At 52.8% G+C, this 17222-nt stretch overlaps 1 protein-coding gene across 2 annotated transcripts in view; it reads left to right on the top strand.

Moving 5' to 3' along the window:
* Nucleotides 1-17222, top strand: part of PUS3 (pseudouridine synthase 3) — a 47382-nt gene that overhangs the window by 13890 nt on the left and 16270 nt on the right. The window contains exon 5 of one of the 2 annotated variants that reach the window (XR_006387330.1): nucleotides 10005-10387. Coding sequence is in view for 1 of the 2 variants with exons in the window: in XM_044274669.1 (XP_044130604.1) it covers nucleotides 10005-10336 (332 nt within the window). In the remaining variant the exon portion in view is untranslated. Of the gene's footprint in view, nucleotides 1-10004; nucleotides 10885-17222 lie in introns of those variants that run through there. The other variant, XM_044274669.1, reaches the window with a different exon arrangement.

Genomic DNA, 17222 nt, shown 5'->3' with positions numbered 1-17222 from the left:
CCCATTTCCCCCGGACAATCGCGGACATCGCAGGGTCTTCTACAGTCGATCCCCTCGCTGTCATGTCTGCGGCCTGGGATCCATCGCCGTTCCTTTATCTCCACCTCTGCGTAATAGGTACAGAGTCAATGACCCTAGACCTCAGCCGGCAGCTCCATCATCTCCTGCTGGTTGATTCTCTCCCTCGCCTCCACAGTCGTCTCCGCTATATACTCCGCGCTGCACGGCCACACAGTCTGACCTTCATGGATACCTGGAACCCTATGCACCTCCACTCTGTGGGCGACCACGCGGATCGACGTCACCAGATTTCCAGTTACAACATCACAAAGAAGGGACGTTTCCTTTTCGTGGTGTCATTAGATCCGTCTGTCTGATTACAGCCTGTCCTTCAGGTGTTATCAATGGCAGTTGTCTGTTACATCACAGAACAGTGAGTGCAGCTCTGGGGTATAATACAGGATGTAACTGAGGATAAGTAATGTACACAGTGACTGCACCAGCAGAATAGTGAGTGCAGCTCTGGGGTATAATACAGGATGTAACTCAGGATCAGTACAGGATAAGTAATGTATGTACACAGTGACTGCACCAGCAGAATAGTGAGTGCAGCTCTGGAGTATAATACAGGATGTAACTGAGGATAAGTAATGTACACAGTGACTGCACCAGCAGAATAGTGAGTGCAGCTCTGGAGTATAATACAGGATGTAACTCAGGATCAGTACAGGATAAGTAATGTATGTACACAGTGACTGCACCAGCAGAATAGTGAGTGCAGCTCTGGAGTATAATACAGGATGTAACTCAGGATCAGTACAGGATAAGTAATGTATGTACACAGTGACTGCACCAGCAGAATAGTGAGTGCAGCTCTGGAGTATAATACAGGATGTAACTCAGGATCAGTACAGGATAAGTAATATATGTACACAGTGACTGCACCAGCAGAATAGTGAGTGCAGCTCTGGAGTATAATACAGGATGTAACTCCGGATCAGTACAGGATAAGTAATGTATGTACACGGTGACTGCACCAGCAGAATAGTGAGTGCAGCTCTGGAGTATAATACAGGATGTAACTCAGGATCAGTACAGGATAAGTAATGTATGTACACAGTGACTGCACCAGCAGAATAGTGAGTGCAGCTCTGGAGTATAATACAGGATGTAACTCCGGATCAGTACAGGATAAGTAATGTATGTACACGGTGACTGCACCAGCAGAATAGTGAGTGCAGCTCTGGAGTATAATACAGGATGTAACTCAGGATAAGTAATGTACACAGTGACTGCACCAGCAGAATAGTGAGTGCAGCTCTGGGGTATAATACAGGATGTAACCCAATGATTTTCCTAGTCTACAACGTAAAGTCATAGTTTTATTAAAGACACGGAGGCGAGTATTGCTTTCTCCTTCTTTACTGTCCACCAATAGCAGCAAAGAGAAAAAATTTACATACAGGAAATGACCACAGTAACCAATGTCCCTCCTCCATGGCCCCTATAATAGGCCGATCTTCCTCTGAACCTTTCTCTTTCTTTGAGATCCTGGTGCCAAGAACACGAACACCTTCATGAAAACTCTGAACTGTAACGGATAAGTCCAACGCCAACTAAACGTATCCAACTAGCCAACATGGCCCAAATGTGGTAGAAAATTAGGCGGTAGTACAGCATCCTAGACTGGATCGACCTTCATCCTGAAAAAGAGAGCAGACCATAGGTCCAGGTGAAACAAATACGTCAGGACTAGATACGTCCGGCATCCCCGTACTCAATAGACACACATGGGATTGGAGGACTGAAAATATAAATCTTAATAAATAACATTAAAGATAATGAGACTTCTAATAAATACAATAAATGACAATAATAAGAAAACAATCTTAACAATCAACGAGGTAAATGACAAACCCCCATAATAAAAAACCCAAGGGAGGGATTCCAGGGTGGGCAATACTCGCCTCCGTGTCTTTAATAAAACTATGACTTTACGTCGTAGACTAGGAAAATCATTGAGTTTTACAGCAAGACACGGAGGCTCCTATTGCAAGTTCAAAGCCGCTCAATAATAGAAGTAAACAAACGAGCCTGAGGACGGAAATAGAATTCCCTAAACGAGGTGACATTAGACCAATCAGCCAAACGCATGACGTCCTCCAATATGGCCCCTGAAACCGCCAACGAGGTGGCAGAAGCACTCCGCCCTAAATGGGCCGTGAAAACGGAAGTGTCTATACCAGCTAGCGACATGACCCATTTAAGACGGCGTGCCAACGTCGGGCTAGAGACCGGTCTAAAAGGATGTCGGATAGACAGGAAACAGCTGAGATATGGCGGATGACCGACGTGCCCTAGTCCTGGATTCGTATTCCCTAAGGCAAGCCCCAGGGCACAAAATAGGAGAAGAGCGGAAACTGGGATAGGAGACAACCTGATGTTAGTCTTAGTACGACGCGAAAATGTTAAAAGTGACCCCATCCGGGGTGAAAGAACGAGCGTCATAATCAAGGGCCCGAACATCAGAGACCCTTTTGCAAGAAATAAGGCAAAACAAAGCCAACAACTTATCCGACAACTGTCTCAATGACAGGGCAGAATTATCCGGCCAAGAAGATAGAAAGGAAAGGACCAGAGAGACATCCCAGGTAGTGGAAAAACGAGGTCGAGGAGGACGTGCCAACCGCGAACCTCGCAACAGGCGAGAGACTGAAGGATGTTGACCAGCAGGAACACCGTCATAACCGAGATGGGTAGATGAAATCGCAGACCTGAACAGGTTGATGGTCCAGTATGCCTTCCCCGCCTCAAAAAGTGACGTGAGAAACTGTAACAGGTGAGCTACAGGTGCCGAAACGGGATCCAAGTTCCGTTCCACGCACCAGCTAGCCCAATTTCTCCAGGCTGCCCGATAAGACTTTCTGGTGCCGGGAGCCCATGCGTTGTCCAGTAACCGTCGAGTTGCTTCCGAAATGCCATCGACAGCTCCAGGTGTCCGGAGATCCGGCATGCCAGCAGCCGAAGGGAGCCGACGAGGAGAAGTGGGTGGTGTAGACCCCAAGGGTCGCGGAGGAGATCCGAACGAAACGGGAGAAGCAGGGGTACTCCCACTAGGATCTTCAGCAACGAAGGGAACCATACCTGAGACCCCCAGAACGGAACCACCACAACCAAATCCGCCAGATGTCGTTGAACCTGAAGGAGTGTCCTCCGAATCATCGAGAACGGGGGGAAAGCATAAAGGCGGGATACCGACCAATCTTGGAGGAAAGCATCCACCGCCAATGCCTCCGGTTCCGGACGCCAGCTGAAGAACCGGGTCCTGCACCATGATGTCCCTGGAAAGGCAAAGCAACCAAAATTCCTTGGCTAACCGGTCCAAGATTGCCGAAATGAGTACCGTCCAGCCGGTTGACGTATCGGACTGCCGAGATATTGTCCATCCGCAGTCTGATGCATCCATTGGCGATCCCGTTGGAGAAGCTCCTGACTGCAAACGAACCGGCTAGGAGCTCCAAGGCGTTGATGTGGAGGAGAGACTCCTCCGCCGACCAGGATCCTCCCGTGGAAACTCCGTTGCAATGCGCCCCCCAACCTTGGAGGCTCGCATCCGACTCGACGGTCAACACTGGCAAGAATCCGAAGATCGCCTTGCCATTCCACGCTTCCAGATTGGCTATCCACCAACTCAACTTTTCTCGGGCTTCCGAGTCCAGGACCACAACGTCCGCAAAGGAGGCACCGGTCCGAAGATGAGGGATCTTTAGTCGCTGGAGAGCCCGGTAGTGCAATGGGGCCAGAAACACGGCCTGAATTGATGATGCTAACAGTCCGATGATGCGGGCCAGATGACGCAACGAGAGGTGGAGAATGAGAAGAGCATGCTTCAACTCCTTGCGAATCGCGCGCAACTTCGTCATCGGAAGACAGGGATTCCGAGATCGAATGCACCATGAATCCCAGGAATTCCATCCGCTGCGATGGGATGAGGCATGACTTCTCCGTGTTGAGGAGGAACCCGAGGCCCGTCAGTAAGTCTGCTGTCCATTGCAGGTGTTCTAGCAGACCCACACTGGACTCGTGCAACAGGAGGATGTCGTCCAGGTAAACGATGAGGTGTACACCACGACTCCTCAGCCAGGATACAACAGGACGTAGCAGCTTGGTGAAGCACCAAGGAACTGAAGCCAGCCCGAATGGAAGGCAGGTGAACCTCCAGACCTCTCCTCTCCACGAGAACCGGAGAAGATCCCTGGAACGAGTGGCCACTGGGACCATCAGGTAAGCATCTTTTAGGCCCAGTTTTACCATCCAGTCTCCAGGATTCAACAGGTTCCGAAGAAGGTGAAACCTCACCATCTTGAAATGACGGTAGCGTACCACCGTATTCAGTGCGCGAAGGTCGATGACAGGTCTCATCTGACCCCCTTTTTTCTGCACAAGGAATATGTTGCTGGTGACACCCCACTCCGAAGGAGGGGTCTGTCCTATCGCCTGTTTGTGCAGGAGGGCGTACAGCTCTGTGTCTATAAGTGCGTGAACCGGGTGTGATATCGGTATAGGTGGGGGGGAGGGAACCAGGTACGGGGACCCAGTGAGCTCTATATGGAAACCCCTGACAGTGGTCAGTACCCATGGATCTGATGTGATGCGGCCCCAGGCATGAGAAAAACTTCGGAGTCTGCCCCCTACACAAGGTACCATATAATCCCCCATCTGGGGAAGACTTACCCAAGGGTCTGCGCGAGTTGGGGTTGCCTCTGAAGGAGCGAGATCTCCACTGGCCTTCTCTGGTGGAGAAGAAGGGTGAGAGGTTGCGCTGTTCCTGGAAGGGAGGTCGCTGTCCCAAGGAAGCACTTCCTGCGCCACGGGCCAGAAAGTTTGCACGGCCGGCCAGGCGGCCCCTGCCACTGCCGGCCCGATTAGAGACCCGTCCCCGAAATACCCTGCGCATAGACGACTGTGCTTTATCTAGCGCGGTGAAGGTACCAACAAAACGGCTCATATCCTTAATAAAGGAGTCACCGATTAGGAGCCCTTGGACATCTTTACCCGCCTCTGTGAGTGCCAAATTGGACAATTTGAGGTAGATTTTAAATAAGATGGCTTTACGCCCTTCAATCGCCAAGGATGTATTGGCGTTCCCGGCAATGCAGATTGCCCTTTGGGTCCAACCCCGCAGTTCTTCGGGATCTATTGGGGAGCCCTCAGTTCTAGCAGCCTCGGCTAGCTCGAAAATCTTGGCCAGCGGGCCAAATACATCAAGCACTTTGTCCTGGCAGCTGCGCAGAGCCGAGTCCAGGCCCTACTTAGGGTTCCAACCCGTTTTGGCCAGGAATTGTGACATTTTGGGGTCCAACACAGGCGTGGCACACAGCTTGCTGGGGACTAATGGCCTGGGGCACTCGGCCCTAAGCTTGTTCCGTGATTCACGGCTTAGAGGGTGACGGACCCAGTGCTCTAGATAATTACCCACGTGCTCAGTGGGAAGCCACTCTGCCGATCTGGGGTGATGCAAGGTTTCGGGGTCGAACATAGGTTCACCCATCGAATCTAGTATGGCATCAGGTCGGTTAGCGGCGGGGAAGGACGCTCCGTCCTTGGCAGAGGAGGCCGCAGTAGCGGACCTTGAGGGGCCCTGAGTTGGGAGCAACATCCTCCTCTGACATGTAATCCGCATCCGCGAAGCCTCCTCGTCCGATAATCTATCAGAGTCGGATTCATCAGGGGATTGTGCTCTAGCGCACTTCCATGTTCGCGCCCGTTCTGCCTGGCGTGATGAGGCTCTTTTCCGTGAACTATGCACGGCATCAGGGGTGGCAGGATGCGCACCAGTCAAGGTCTCCTGTGGCACAGGAGGTTCATTAGAGGTAGGCTGCTGTAAGGTAGCGGAGTCTAGCGAGGGCGTTCTAGAAGGCTGAGCTAGTGCCTGAGGAATACTCTGCGAGAGAATGCTCGACATGGGGCCCATGGCATCCCTTATGGCATCTGACACAGAGCGCTGCAGAGCCAGCGCCTGAGCATCCACCTCAGGGGTAATCTGACCCTCAGGAGAGGAAGGGGGGACATTGAAGGGATTTTGTGTAGGGCTGGACATGGTATCCCTGATAGAATGGCACAATAAGGGTACACTGGAGGGTTAATAGTGAAGGAACCTGTGAGGCAAACTCTACAGTAGCAGGGAAGGAGCAGGGGACCGGCGCAGCGTGCAGGGGCCGGTGGCAAGGTAACTGCGTGTGACCAGAAGGGCTGCTACGGACGAAATCCCGCGAGAATCGCGGCAACCAGGCAGAGAATGGCCGCCGAGATCTCGCGGTCCGAATCCACACGAGGAGCTACAGTAATGGCGCTGCGGCAGAGAGAGGAGCGGAGGCCCCGCCCCCGACCGCCGGCCGAGAATGAAGTGAGCTCTCCTTCCTGCGCTGGAAAAGCTCAGATAATGAGGTAATGCGGGGGAAACAAGGGACGCCGCAGAGGGAGGCTCTGGCAGCAAAGGGAAAGCGATGCGAAGGGGTCACAAAGCGCAAGGGGTAACCTAAAGGGGAAAATCTGAAAACGAAAATAAGAACACCTAAAATACTAAAATATGGGTAGCAACCAACATAAGGAGTGCTGCCAGCAAGGGTTAGTCACCCTGGCACGAAGCAGCGCAGCAAGAAATTGACAATACAAGCACAATATTAAAAAATTGACAGAACATAGGTGTACTTAACTGGTGGCAGCAGCAAAGAAGGAGGAAGGTTCAGAGGAAGAGCGGCCTATTATAGGGGCCATGGAGGAGGGACCTTGGGTTACTGTGGTCATTTCCTGTATGTAAATTCTTTCTCTTTGCTGCTATTGGTGGACAGTAAAGAAGGAGAAAGCAACATGAGCCTCCGTGTCTGTAATGTATGTACACAGTGACTGCACCAGCAGAATAGTGAGTGCAGCTCTGGAGTATAAGACAGGATGTAACTCAGGATCAGTACAGGATAAGTAATGTATGTGCACAGTGACTGCACCAGCAGAATAGTGAGTGCAGCTCTGGAGAATAATACAGGATGTAACTGAGGATCAGTACAGGATAAGTAATGTATGTACACAGTGACTGCACCAGCAGAATAGTGAGTGCAGCTCTGGAGTATAATACAGGATGTAACTCAGGATCAGTACAGGATAAGTAATATATGTACACAGTGACTGCACCAGCAGAATAGTGAGTGCAGCTCTGGAGAATAATACAGGATGTAACTGAGGATCAGTACAGGATAAGTAATGTATGTACACAGTGACTGCACCAGCAGAATAGTGAGTGCAGCTCTGGAGTATAATACAGGATGTAACTCAGGATCAGTACAGGATAAGTAATGTATGTACACAGTGACTGCACCAGCAGAATAGTGAGTGCAGCTCTGGGGTATAATACAGGATGTAAGATCAGTACAGGATAAGTAATGTATGTACACAGTGACTGCACCAGCAGAATAGTGAGTGCAGCTCTGGAGTATAATACAGGCTGTAAGATCAGTACAGGATAAGTAATGTATGTGCACAGTGACTGCACCAGCAGAATAGTGAGTGCAGCTCTGGGGTATAATACAGGATGTAACTCAGGATCAGTACAGGATAAGTAATGTATGTACACAGTGACTGCACCAGCAGAATAGTGAGTGCAGCTCTGGAGTATAATACAGGATGTAAGATCAGTACAGGATAAGTAATGTATGTACACAGTGACTGCACCAGCAGAACAGTGAGTGCAGCTCTGGAGTATAATACAGGATGTAACTCAGGATCAGTACAGGATAAGTAATGTATGTACACAGTGACTGCACCAGCAGAATAGTGAGTGCAGCTCTGGAGTATAATACAGGATGTAACTCAGGATCAGTACAGGATAAGCAATGTATGTACACAGTGACTGCACCAGCAGAATAGTGAGTGCAGCTCTGGAGTATAATACAGGATGTAACTCAGGATCAGTACAGGATAAGTAATGTATGTACACAGTGACTGCACCAGCAGAATAGTGAGTGCAGCTCTGGAGTATAATACAGGCTGTAAGATCAGTACAGGATAAGTAATGTATGTGCACAGTGACTGCACCAGCAGAATAGTGAGTGCAGCTCTGGGGTATAATACAGGATGTAACTCAGGATCAGTACAGGATAAGTAATGTATGTACACAGTGACTGCACCAGCAGAATAGTGAGTGCAGCTCTGGAGTATAATACAGGATGTAACTCAGGATCAGTACAGGATAAGTAATGTATGTACACAGTGACTGCACCAGCAGAATAGTGAGTGCAGCTCTGGAGTATAATACAGGATGTAAGATCAGTACAGGATAAGTAATGTATGTACACAGTGACTGCACCAGCAGAACAGTGAGTGCAGCTCTGGAGTATAATACAGGATGTAACTCAGGATCAGTACAGGATAAGTAATGTATGTACACAGTGACTGCACCAGCAGAATAGCGAGTGCAGCTCTGGAGTATAATACAAGATGTAACTCAGGATCAGTACAGGATAAGTAATGTATGTACACAGTGACTGCACCAGCAGAATAGTGAGTGCAGCTCTGGAGTATAATACAAGATGTAACTCAGGATCAGTACAGGATACGTAATGTATGTACACAGTGACTGCACCAGCAGAATAGTGAGTGCAGCTCTGGAGTATAATACAGGATGTAACTCAGGATCAGTACAGGATAAGTAATGTATGTACACAGTGACTGCACCAGCAGAATAGTGAGTGCAGCTCTGGAGTATAATACAGGATGTAATTTAGGATCAGTACAGGATAAGTAATGTATGTACACAGTGACTGACCAGCAGAATAGTGCAGCTCTGGAGTATAATGCAGGATGTAACTCAGGATCAGTACAGGATAAGTAATGTATGTACACAGTGACTGCACCAGCAGAATAGTGAGTGCAGCTCTGGGGTATAATACAGGATGTAACTCAGGATCAGTACAGGATAAGTAATGTATGTACACAGCGACTGCACCAGCAGAATAGTGAGTGCAGCTCTGGAGTATAATACAGGATGTAAGATCAGTACAGGATAAGTAATGTATGTACACAGCGACTGCACCAGCAGAATTTGTGAGCGCAGCTCTGGGGTATAATACAGGATGTAACTCAGGATCAGTACAGGATAAGTAATGTATGTACCCAGTGACTGCACCAGCAGAATAGTGAGCGCAGCTCTGGGGTATAATACAGGATGTAACTCAGGATCAGTACAGGATAAGTAATGTATGTGCACAGTGACTGCACCAGCAGAATAGTGAGTGCAGCTCTGGAGTATAATACAGGATGTAACTCAGGATCAGTACAGGATAAGTAATGTATGTACACAGTGACTGCACCAGCAGAATAGTGAGTGCAGCTCTGGGAGTATATTACAGGATGTAACTCAGGATCAGTACAGGATAAGTAATGTATGTACCCAGTGACTGCACCAGCAGAATAGTGAGCGCAGCTCTGGGGTATAATACAGGATGTAACTCAGGATCAGTACAGGATAAGTAATGTATGTACACAGTGACTGCACCAGCAGAATAGTGAGTGCAGCTCTGGGGTATAATACAGGATGTAACTCAGGATCAGTACAGGATAAGTAATGTATGTACATAGCGACTGCACCAGCAGAATAGTGAGTGCAGCTCTGGAGTATAATACAGGATGTAAGATCAGTACAGGATAAGTAATGTATGTACACAGCGACTGCACCAGCAGAATTTGTGAGCGCAGCTCTGGGGTATAATACAGGATGTAACTCAGGATCAGTACAGGATAAGTAATGTATGTACACAGCGACTGCACCAGCAGAATAGTGAGTGCAGCTCTGGATCAGTACAGGAAGAGTAATATTTGTATGCTATCCCCTGAGAATGTGTGGTCATCATAGGATATACAGGTGATGCCATCTAGTGTCCAGCAGGAGCACTGCAGCATAGGGGTATTTTGTGTTGGATAGTGACCCTGGTACTCTTCTGTGTCCCCCACAGGGCAGGATCGGGTTCCCTGGAGCCAGTGTGTGCCCCCGGTGGTTGCTCACAGCAGTGGTCTGGTGGAGGGAGTCAGTGCTCGCACATATACACCTCTAATGAAGAGACCTGTCGGTCAAGCCTTGGAGGAGCGAGTTCAGCATTACGTTCGACGTGGACGGATCGCAGCGCCCCCTGCTGGACAGGATGTCATTAACCGGGATGATCATGGGGGCATGGATGAGAAAGGAGCCTGTGAAGCGGACTCCGGGTCATCTCCAGACTGGGAAGCTGTAACTCAAATCGGAAGCGAAGAGGAATCGGAGCCCAGTGCCAAGAGATCGCGCCCGTAACATGCCCTCCGTGTCTCCTCCGCTCACCTCTGACCGGCGTGACATCAGATGGTATGGCAGCACAGATTCTCTTCTAACCTCAGACAGCCCCTTTAAAGGGATTTTTCCCCCTTGGCGGACCTTCCCCCCTCGGGTTAGACCTGTAAAGGAAGCTTACTTAAGTGCTCGCCGCCGCCTCGCTCAGGTCCCACATTGTCAATGTCCGCTTTGACGCCACAGCGGTGTCCTGCCCCCCTTGTGTCACGTTAATTGGTCGCAAGGTAGGTATGTCACCATGATGGGCAGTCGATGGCTGCATCTGAGGACCTGAGCGAGGTGTCGGGAGCAGGTAAGTTCGCTTCCCTCTGCAGGTCTGATCCGGAGAAAGGGGGTGGAACAACACCTTTAAACGTTCGGACTCCCCCTGTCGATGGCCCAGGTGTCCTCCGATGTGGCTGACGCAGGAGGCGCCGCCATCTTTTCTCTAGATCAGCAAAATGACTACTTTGTTTCCTCACTTCTAAAGTTTTTTTTAATTTTTTTAAAATAATAAATTGATGAGAAATGAGGAGCTTGTGATGTCAGGGTGGTACGTTACCAGGCCCCCCCGTAACGGTGTGTGCGGAGGGGGTCTCGCTGTAACCAGGGCCCCCCGTAACAGTGTGTGCGGAGGGGGTATCGCTGTAACCAGGGCCCCCCGTAACGGTGTGTGCGGAGGGGGTCTCGCTGTAAACAGGGCCCCCCGTAACGGTGTGTGCGGAGGGGGTCTCACTGTAACCAGGGCCCCCCGTAACGGTGTGTGCGGAGGGGGTATCGCTGTAACCAGGGCCCCCCGTAACGGTGTGTGCGGAGGGGGTATCGCTGTAACCAGGGCCCATCGTAACGGTGTGTGCGGAGGGGGTCTCACTGTAACCAGGCCCCCCGTAACGGTGTGTGCGGAGGGGGTCTCACTGTAACCAGGGCCCCCCGTAACATTGTGTGCGGAGGAGGTATCGCTGTAACCAGGGCCCCTGTAACGGTGTGTGCGGAGGGGGTATCGCTGTAACCAGGGCCCCCCGTAACGGTGTGTGCGGAGGGGGTCTCACTGTAACCAGGGCCCCCCGTAACGGTGTGTGCGGAGGGGGTATCGCTGTAACCAGGGCCCCCCGTAACGGTGTGTGCGGAGGGGGTATCGCTGTAACCAGGGCCCATCGTAACGGTGTGTGCGGAGGGGGTCTCACTGTAACCAGGCCCCCCGTAACGGTGTGTGCGGAGGGGGTCTCACTGTAACCAGGGCCCCCCGTAACATTGTGTGCGGAGGAGGTATCGCTGTAACCAGGGCCCCTGTAACGGTGTGTGCGGAGGGGGTCTCACTGTAACCAGGGCCCCCCGTAACGGTGTGTGCGGAGGGGGTCTCACTGTAACCAAGGCCCCCCGTAACGGTGTGTGCGGAGGGGGTCTCATTGTAACCAGGGCCCCCCCGTAACGGTGTGTGCGGAGGGGGTATCGCTGTAACCAGGGCCCCCCGTAACGGTGTGTGCGGAGGGGGTATCGCTGTAACCAGGGCCCCCCGTAACGGTGTGTGCGGAGGGGGTCTCACTGTAACCAGGGCCCCCCGTAACGGTGTGTGCGGAGGAGGTATCGCTGTAACCAGGGCCCCCCCGTAACGGTGTGTGCAGAGGGGGTCTCACTGTAACCAGGGCCCCCCGTAACAGTGTGTGCGGAGGGGGTATCACTGTAACCAGGGCCCCCCGTAACAGTGTGTGCGGAGGGGGTATCGCTGTAACTAGGGCCCCCCGTAACGGTGTGTGCGGAGGGGGTCTCACTGTAACCATGGCCCCCCGTAACGGTGTGTGCGGAGGGGGTCTCATTGTAACCAGGGCCCCCCCGTAACGGTGTGTGCGGAGGGGGTCTCGCTGTAAACAGGGCCCCCCGTAACGGTGTGTGCGGAGGGGGTCTCACTGTAACCAGGGCCCCCCGTAACGGTGTGTGCGGAGGGGGTATCGCTGTAACCAGGGCCCCCCGTAACGGTGTGTGCGGAGGGGGTCTCGCTGTAACCAGGGCCCCCCGTAACGGTGTGTGCGGAGGGGGTATCGCTGTAACCAGGGCCCATCGTAACGGTGTGTGCGGAGGGGGTCTCACTGTAACCAGGCCCCCCGTAACGGTGTGTGCGGAGGGGGTCTCACTGTAACCAGGGCCCCCCGTAACGTTGTGTGCGGAGGAGGTATCGCTGTAACCAGGGCCCCTGTAACGGTGTGTGCGGAGGGGGTCTCATAGTAACCAGGGCCCCTGTAACGGTGTGTGCGGAGGGGGTCTCACTGTAACCAGGGCCCCCCGTAACGGTGTGTGCGGAGGGGGTCTCACTGTAACCAGGGCCCCCCGTAACGGTGTGTGCGGAGGGGGTCTCACTGTAACCAAGGCCCCCCGTAACGGTGTGTGCGGAGGGGGTCTCATTGTAACCAGGGCCCCCCCGTAACGGTGTGTGCGGAGGGGGTATCGCTGTAACCAGGGCCCCCCGTAACGGTGTGTGCGGAGGGGGTATCGCTGTAACCAGGGCCCCCCGTAACGGTGTGTGCGGAGGGGGTCTCACTGTAACCAGGGCCCCCCGTAACGGTGTGTGCGGAGGGGGTCTCGCTGTAACCAGGGCCCCCCGTAACGGTGTGTGCGGAGGAGGTATCGCTGTAACCAGGGCCCCCCCGTAACGGTGTGTGCGGAGGGGGTCTCACTGTAACCAGGGCCCCCCGTAACGGTGTGTGCGGAGGGGGTCTCACTGTAACCAGGGCCCCCCGTAACGGTGTGTGCGGAGGGGGTATCGCTGTAACCAGGGCCCCCCGTAACGGTGTGTGCGGAGGGGGTCTCGCTGTAACCAGGGCCCCCCGTAACGGTGTGTGCGGAGGGGGTCTCGCTGTAACCAGGGCCCCCCGTAACGGTGTGTGCGGAGGGGGCATCGCTGTAACCAGGGCCCCCCGTAACGGTGTCTGCGGAGGGGGTATCACTGTAACCAGGGCCCCCCGTAACGGTGTGTGCGGAGGGGGTCTCGCTGTAACCAAGGCCCCCCGTAACGGTGTGTGCGCAGAGGGGGTATCAATAGCCTGCCTTTTAATGATGAGATTACTCTGCTGACCCTGACCTCTAATGATGAGATGACTCTGCCGACCCTGCCCTCTAATGATGATGAGATTACTCTGCCGACCCTGACCTCTAATGATGATGAGAGGACTCTGCCGACCTCACCCTCTAATGATGATGAGAGGACTCTGCCGACCCTGCCCTCTAATGATGATGAGAGGACTCTGCCGACCCTGCCCTCTAATGATGATGAGAGGACTCTGCCGACCCTGCCCTCTAATGATGATGAGAGGACTCTGCCGACCTCACCCTCTAATGATAGTGAGAGGACTCTGCCGACCCCGCCCTCTAATGATAGTGAGAGGACTCTGCCGACCCCGCCCTCTAATGATAGTGAGAGGACTCTGCCGACCCCGCCCTCTAATGATAGTGACAGGACTCTGCCGACCCCGCCCTCTAATGATAGTGAGAGGACTCTGCCGACCCCGCCCTCTAATGATAGTGAGAGGACTCTGCCGACCCCGCCCTCTAATGATAGTGAGAGGACTCTGCCGACCCCGCCCTCTAATGATAGTGAGAGGACTCTGCCGACCCCGCCCTCTAATGATAGTGAGAGGACTCTGCCGACCCCGCCCTCTAATGATAGTGAGAGGACTCTGCCGACCCCGCCCTCTAATGATAGTGAGAGGACTCTGCCGACCCCGCCCTCTAATGATGAGAGGACTCTGCCGACCCTGCTCTCTAATGATAGTGAGAGGACTCTGCCGACCCCGCCCTCTAATGATAGTGAGAGGACCCTGCCGACCCCGCCCTCTAATGAAAGTGAGAGGACTCTGCCGACCCCCCCCTCTAATGATAGTGAGATGACTCTGCCGACCCTGCCCTCTAATGATGAGAGGACTCTGCCGACCCTGCTCTCTAATGATAGTGAGAGGACTCTGCCGACCCCGCCCTCTAATGATAGTGAGAGGACTCTGCCGACCCCGCCCTCTAATGATGGTGAGAGGACTCTGCTGACCCTGCCCTCTAATGATAGTGAGATGACTCTGCCGACCCTGCCCTCTAATGATGATGAGATTACTCTGCCGACCCTGACCTCTAATGATAGTGAGAGGACTCTGCCGACCCTGACCTCTAATGATGATGAGAGGACTCTGCCGACCCTGCCCTCTAATGATGAGAGGACTCTGCCGACCCCGCCCTCTGATAGTGAGAGGACTCTGCCGACCCCGCCCTCTGATAGTGAGAGGACTCTGCCGACCCCGCCCTCTAATGATAGTGAGAGGACTCTGCCGACCCCGCCCTCTAATGATAGTGAGAGGACTCTGCCGACCCCGCCCTCTAATGATAGTGAGAGGACTCTGCCGACCCCGCCCTCTAATGATAGTGAGAGGACTCTGCCGACCCCGCCCTCTAATGATAGTGAGAGGACTCTGCCGACCCCGCCCTCTAATTATAGTGAGAGGACTCTGCTGACCCCGCCCTCTAATGATAGTGAGAGGACCCTGCCGACCCCGCCCTCTAATGAAAGTGAGAGGACTCTGCCGACCCCCCCCCTCTAATGATAGTGAGAGGACTCTGCCGACCCCGCCCTCTAATGATAGTGAGAGGACTCTGCCGACCCCGCCCTCTAATGATAGTGAGAGGACTCTGCTGACCCCGCCTTCTAATGATAGTGAGAGGACTCTGCCGACCCTGCCCTCTAATGATAGTGAGAGGACTCTGCCGACCCCGCCCTCTAATGATAGTGAGAGGACTCTGCTGACCCCGCCTTCTAATGATAGTGAGATGACTCTGCCGACCCTGCCCTCTAATGATGATGAGATTACTCTGCCGACCCTGACCTCTAATGATAGTGAGAGGACTCTGCCGACCCTGACCTCTAATGATGATGAGGACTCTGCCGACCCTGACCTCTAATGATGATGAGGACTCTGCCGACCCTGCCCTCTAATGATGAGAGGACTCTGCCGACCCCGCCCTCTAATGATAGTGAGAGGACTCTGCCGACCCCGCCCTCTAATGATAGTGAGAGGACTCTGCCGACCCCGCCCTCTAATGATAGTGAGAGGACTCTGCCGACCCCGCCCTCTAATGATAGTGAGATGACTCTGCCGACCCTGCCCTCTAATGATAGTGAGATGACTCTGCCGACCCTGCCCTCTAATGATAGTGAGAGGACTCTGCTGACCCCGCCCTCTAATGATAGTGAGATGACTCTGCCGACCCTGCCCTCTAATGATAGTGAGATGACTCTGCCGACCCTGCCCTCTAATGATAGTGAGAGGACTCTGCTGACCCTGCCCTCTAATGATAGTGAGATGACTCTGCTGACCCTGCCCTCTAATGATAGTGAGATGACTCTGCCGACCCTGCCCTCTAATGATAGTGAGATGACTCTGCTGACCCTGCCCTCTAATGATAGTGAGAGGACTCTGCCGACCCTGCCCTCTAATGACGGCGAGGGGACCCTGCCCTCTAATGACGGCGAGGGGACCCTGCCCTCTAATGACGGCGAGGGGACCCTGCCCTCTAATGACGGCGAGGGGACCCTGCCCTCTAATGACGGCGAGGGGACCCTGCCCTCTAATGACGGCGAGGGGACCCTGCCCTCTAATGACGGCGAGGGGACCCCGCCCTCTAATGATAGTGAGAGGACTCTGCCGACCCTGCCCTCTAATGATGGCGAGGGGACCCTGCCCTCTAATGACGGCGAGGGGACCCTGCCCTCTAATGATGGCGAGGGGACCCTGCCGACCTCACCTTTTGATAATGAGAGGACTGCTGAAACTGTAAGTGACCACAGTAGGTGGTGGCATACACTGGACGGTGTGTTTTCGAATAATATTGTCACGGAATCACATTAATTAACCAGTAAAGAAATAGTGGGGGCGCCAGTGCCCACGACATGGAGCTCCTGCCCGGGGTAAGTTGTGCATCATGAGCACCGGGTCATGGCAGAAGCGCTCCTCAGGGAGAGAGACCCGGCTGCTGCACCTCCCGCTGGAACCATCCGTCAGGAGCAGAAGAGGTAAGTGTAACAAATAGGCAAACTCTGGGCGCTGCCCTGGCGTCTTGTGAAATGGTATTTTACCGCCACCTTCCTCCGGCTTCATCCAGGTGTGTGTATATATATATATATATATATATATATATATATATATAGAGAATCGGACAGCAGTCCAAGACTTGAAAAAAGTAGAAATCTTTATTCACCCATGTAAAAAATAATTGCACCGTTTCAGCTCACAGCTGAGCCCTTCTCAAGCAGAGAAGCACAAGCCTGTGCCTCTTACACAGCTTTCTCAAAAATCAGGCAACCAATGAATTTTACAAATCAAAAACATGTGACTATTCGACATGTGAAAGTAATTCACCTCATTAGGTCATGTGAACAATTACTTGTGCAGAGTATCCTACTGCCGGATACACGGAGCTGTGTCTATTAGTGTTGCATCCAGACTTGTGCAGAGTATCCTACTGCCGGATACACGGAGCTGTGTCCATTAGTGTTGCATCCATACTTGTGCAGAGTACCCTACTGCCGGATACACGGAGCTGTGTCCAATCCGACTTGTGCAGAGTATCCTACTGAAGGATACACGGAGCTGTGCCATTAGTGTTGCATCCATACTTGTGCAGAGTACCCTACTGCAGGATACACGGAGCTGTGTCCATAGTGTTGCATCCAGACTTGTGCAGAGTATCCTACTGCGGATACACGGAGCGTGTCTATTAGTGTTGCATCCAGACTTGTGCAGAGTACTCCTACTGCCGGATACACGGAGCTGTGTCCATTAGTGTTGCATCATACTTGTGCAGAGTACCCTACTGCGGATACACGGAGCTGTGTCCATTA

The sequence above is a fragment of the Bufo gargarizans genome, unplaced genomic scaffold, assembly GCF_014858855.1.
Source record: "Bufo gargarizans isolate SCDJY-AF-19 unplaced genomic scaffold, ASM1485885v1 original_scaffold_1966_pilon, whole genome shotgun sequence".
Taxonomy (NCBI): Eukaryota; Metazoa; Chordata; class Amphibia; order Anura; family Bufonidae; genus Bufo; species Bufo gargarizans.
Note: the sequence above shows the minus strand (reverse complement) of the source record. Positions and strands in the feature narration are given on the sequence as shown.